General features: G+C 36.4%; 1 protein-coding gene across 2 annotated transcripts in view; it reads right to left on the bottom strand.

Annotated features, from left to right (window-relative positions):
* Window positions 1-1,244: 1,244 nt before the first annotated feature.
* LOC107675963 (histone RNA hairpin-binding protein-like) overlaps window positions 1,245-4,813 on the bottom strand; it is a 14,510-nt gene continuing 10,941 nt past the window's right edge. For both annotated transcript variants that reach the window (XM_016470464.1, XM_016470463.1), the window contains exon 8: window positions 1,245-1,418. In XM_016470464.1, the coding sequence (XP_016325950.1) occupies window positions 1,359-1,418 (60 nt within the window). In that variant the 3' untranslated portion in view covers window positions 1,245-1,358. The remainder of the gene's footprint in view (window positions 1,419-4,813) is intronic.

Below are 4,813 nucleotides of genomic sequence, written 5' to 3'. Positions count from 1 at the left end.
ACGGGAATACTTTGTGCACAAAAGAAAAAAAAAATACGACTTTATTCAACAATTCGTCTCCTCCGCATCACCATGTAGTGCCATTTTGGAGAGTATCAGCTGGATGTAAACAACGAATGCAGTTCTGTGTCAGCTGCGTCACGCCGGATCGGTTTCCTATGTTGTTGTGATTTGTTCTGAACGAAAACAGCGTATCCGTGTGACGCAGCTGACACAGAACAGAATACGCTGTTTACGTAAACACGGTTGATAAATTACGGTTGAACTCCTGATGTCACATGGATTATTTTACAGATCTCCTTGCTATGTTTCTGGACTTGGGAACATTTCAGTTGTATTGCTGTCTATGCAGGGTCAGACAGCTCTCAGATTCCATCAAAAATACCTTAATTTGTGTTCCAAAGATGAACGAAGGTCTTACGGGTTTCAAACAACATGAGGGCGAGTAATTAATGACAGAATTTTCATTTTTGGGTGAACTAACCCTTTAATACATTTCAGTTTTGCATTCTTTCCATGAATTGTATTAACAATCAGTAAGATAAAAAATTTGGGGTACTGGAGTATGCTCTTTTATGCTGCATACTATAACATATAACCTCAATTTAAATCTTAACCCTGTAAAGCCCGACATGAAATAATATTGAGAAATTCAATTGCATCAAGAGAAAACAGAGCTTCAATGTAACATTAAAGAGTAAAAGTACTAATTTCATTACCAAATAAGTATTTCCTTACGATTCCAAACATTTGTTGCATTTAAGGGCTCCATTTGACTAGAATCCAAAAGGTTGTACAAAAAAAAAAATTTGGACTTTTAATTTTATTTCATACCAAGGTCTTGAAAGCTTAGCATCTTCAGTAATTATATACATTCTATATTAAATAACTGACAACTATTTGGTCATTCCAGTTTAATTTTTATTTTCAAAACGTTCTTAATAAAATAGAAATTAACAAGTCAAAAAAAATCTAAAAGAACGCTTAAAACCAAAAACTATTTAACACTGGAAATTTGTTGTGAACCCTCTCTGAGATCCAACAAACTGATAAATACAAGAGAATGTCCACTGAGCACTAAATTAACACAATAGAAAATTCAACCATTACAAAATTTACACATTTACATTTTCTTTAGCAAATACCCAAAAAGGAAAAGATGGAAAGAACATGTTGAATTCAGTGATACGGACAAAACCTTCTCTTTAAGAAGCTGTCAAAACCTGTGCTACCAATAAAACACCAGAACCTGTTGAAAGCATTTCACAATAATGCTCTAAACAGTAAGGCGAACAGTGTATTAAAACAATTCAGCTGCTCAGGAGTTCTCTCATAGTTTTGGATCTTAGTGTAGTTGCTCATAACATTTCAGTATCCTCAATTTTCATCATCTTTTTAGGGGTTCCTGTAAACGAATCCTGTAACACAAGATGACAAAGTTGTGGGGAAAAAAACTAAAAATAGTAATGAAATGTCATTTCAGAGTATTAATGGCCATCCCTAGTCAACTATCACACTTCGTGTTACAACTAGGGATGTCACGAGAACCAATACTACGATAACAAAAAGTCGGTATTTACATTTTAAAAATCCTGCCGGTACTTGTTTTTCTTCAGTAGTGCAAGTACTAATGGAACCGAAGGTAGTGACTAGCGAGGCTGCAATTCTTCCAGAACTGACGGGGGCAGCCAGAGCATATGCCTGGAAGTTTTTCAGTTGGTCCTCAAAGGGTAAAAAAAAAAAAAAAGGAAAAAAAAACGCCTACAAGCACACAAAAGAACTACACGTGGAAGACGGAGACGACATATGAATGATTGTGTGAGATTTAAATGAGCGTGCACTCTGCGCAGCTCAAAGCACGAGCACTGTGCATGATCACACACACACACACATAACTGTCTGACAGCTTACAGCTTGTTTATTCGTTTTGTATCCGTCCGCGGATTATTCTTATTAACATTATTGGCTAATATTATTGTTTTAAATAATTGTTGTTTATGAATGTTTTTTTTTTTTAATTCGGCCTGCCAGTATGTCAGTGAATTTAAACTAATGCTTGCATTTAGAGTAGCCTATATGTATGTATGTGTGTGTGTGTGTGTGCGTGTGTGTGCATGCGCGAGTGTATTATTTCAAGGCCAAGTGCCACTAATGTTGCATTTTTGTAATGTTAAATAAAGGAGTTGATGTTTAAGTATTGTTATTTTTTTCCCCGTGGTATTGACTTGGTATCGAGTAATGTGTACTTTTAGTGTTATCGGTACAGACTACTAGATTTTTGGTATCGCGACATCCCATTACAACTGTACAAGACCAACCAAAAATAATTACTTTTTCCAGTGATGATACTTTGACCATATCTTGTTCTATGTAAGTCTTTATCCCTTGTAAGACTTTACCTTATTTCACCCGTTTTACCCAGACTTCAAAGGGTCTGATGGCATATTTTTTATCCGCTAGCCCATTAGACCACCTCTCACCTGGGAGTGCAGCGTGATTCTGCGATTGTTTGGAAATCACAACGCTTTACTATTTAACATTAGTAATTTGATTTTAATAAGTCTTGTAAACTCAAATTGTGAAAGAAGTTTGTATGTTAATCAAACAACAAAAGACAGACAGTTATTCAATGAAACTCAATGAAAATTGCTCAACTGAATAACTTCTGTAGAATCAGTGTATATTTAATTTATACAGTGAAGACGCAGGGTTTTTTTTTTTTGGTTTTTTTTCAATTTCTTGTAGTATTTTGACCTAAAAACTAAAAATACCTGAAAAAAAAAACGAAAAATGAACTTCTTTGCTCAACTGTTTGTAGTTCCCTTCTTTGTTCTTATTTCAATTAAAAATTAATGTAATACCAAGGTTATTATAGTTTTGCATTTTTAAATTTGTTTTATTATTTTAATATCGTTTTCAAATTTGCAATAAAATTTAGTTTAGTTTTTATTAGTTTCATTAATAATTTTGTTAGTTTTAGTTTAGTTTTTATTTTGTGAACACATTTCTATTTAGTTTTTATATAGTTTAGTTTCAGTTTTAGTTTTTGTAATTAAAGTTTATTAGATTTAACATATCACTTCCAGAGCCCAGGCCAAAGAAAGACTTAGGCTAATTTAACCTTAGTGATGCAAACGTCTAGCGACACAAAATTAAAGCACGCTGAGATTGATTAGATGGTATTGAACTGTTGTATTAAATCAATATCACATTTGCAAACTCCCTTAATAACTATTAAAAGTTGTCACTCTCCTTATCGCGATCTGTGGGCGCACAGAAAATGAGAGCGCGCGAGTGAGTTCTCAAGACTCAAAAGCACGTGCAAATGATACGTTACGTCATCTTGTCATCGCGTTATAAGCGCGGAACCTGCGGGAATGAGTAGAATTATTATTAATAGCTGCAATCCCGCGCCGAAATTCAAGTCCTGCTCTGTGTTCTCTGCTAATAACCCGACTATGAATGATGCGAGCGGCGTCACTATGTTTTCACTGAGAAGCTGCAGCCGTGGCGGGGATGATTTTTAGTGTGCCGACAGAACAACAACAACGCGCTACATGTTTCTTTTCCCGTCATTTTTTCTAATTGACGGAAATCCATTGTAGCGACAGAAAACTTGAATCCCTGTATATGCAATATTAGAATGTTTGCGGGAGCGGGACACACACGTTGCGGGAGTGGGCGGTAATGGTCAGAAATTCAGCGGGAGCGGGCTTAAGAAAACTGTCCCGCTCAGGGCTCTAGGCTGCGCATCAACAAGTTTTTTTTCGCGCTACCCCATCTCCACCCCCAATCATTAGTGCCGTTTCATTGTCTTTGACAGATGAAGCAGTCATGCCTTTTTAAATCTACACAAGTTGCGCTTACATTATATGTAAAACGCACTAGACTGAATGATAAATGTGTGTTGTGATATTTAATTTGAAAATAAATGTAGCTATTTTCTTTATATTATAGCCTATGTCTTTGATCTTATTTAACTATAATCATGATACCGTAACTGTCGTGTCTTGCTCACTTTCCCTGCGAACAAACGTGCATAAATAAGTGGGACTAATGAAATTCAATAATAATGGCGGAGCCTCAACATTCGATTTGCAGCGTTGCGCATTATAGCCATTCGCGCTGCAGCTGAAGCGAATGACAGCTTGGGAGCACTCGTTGCTCGCTTTCTGTAGCCTATACCATTTTATTTTTAAGATTTATTTTTAATGCTTCTGTAAAGGACTTACGGCCACATAACCTATACACTGCAGAGTTTAAGGAGAGACAATGGCACTTAACAGTAAAGTCATATCTAAATATGTTCTTTTCATTTATGAAGATTTAAGTATGTAGTTTATACACATTTGTTCAAACCAGCCTGGCAGATTGTTCACAAGATGTAGGCAAAATTTTGTATTGTATACAGAAAGGATGCGCGTTCTTATCATTCTTCTGTTGCGCTGCTTGTCTATTTCTCTTCAAAGCACCAACTTAAAATGCCTATTTTGGTTTGATTGCTTGTCACATGAGAAAATAAATAATGTCGCCTTACTGATGCAGTAGCCTATTTAATGCGGGTGCGGTTCAGGTCGCGGTCTTTATGTCAAACGGACGGGTACAGAATTAAATTGGTGCTGGCTGCTGTCAGATAACGGGTCGGGTGTTCTGTTGTGTACTGCGGATGCAGGCCAGGTTTACCTAACAGGACCCGTGCAGGACTCTGCTTTAAACTGCTTTGCGTCTCTCCGTCAGATAACCTCACGTGCATGATGCGTCATTTACTGGTATTTCCCGGTATTTCCCTAAACCGACACACATCAATTTATTT

The sequence above is a fragment of the Sinocyclocheilus anshuiensis genome, unplaced genomic scaffold, assembly GCF_001515605.1.
Source record: "Sinocyclocheilus anshuiensis isolate Anshui unplaced genomic scaffold, SAMN03320099.WGS_v1.1 scaffold2698, whole genome shotgun sequence".
Lineage (NCBI taxonomy): Eukaryota > Metazoa > Chordata > Actinopteri > Cypriniformes > Cyprinidae > Sinocyclocheilus > Sinocyclocheilus anshuiensis.
Note: the sequence above shows the minus strand (reverse complement) of the source record. Positions and strands in the feature narration are given on the sequence as shown.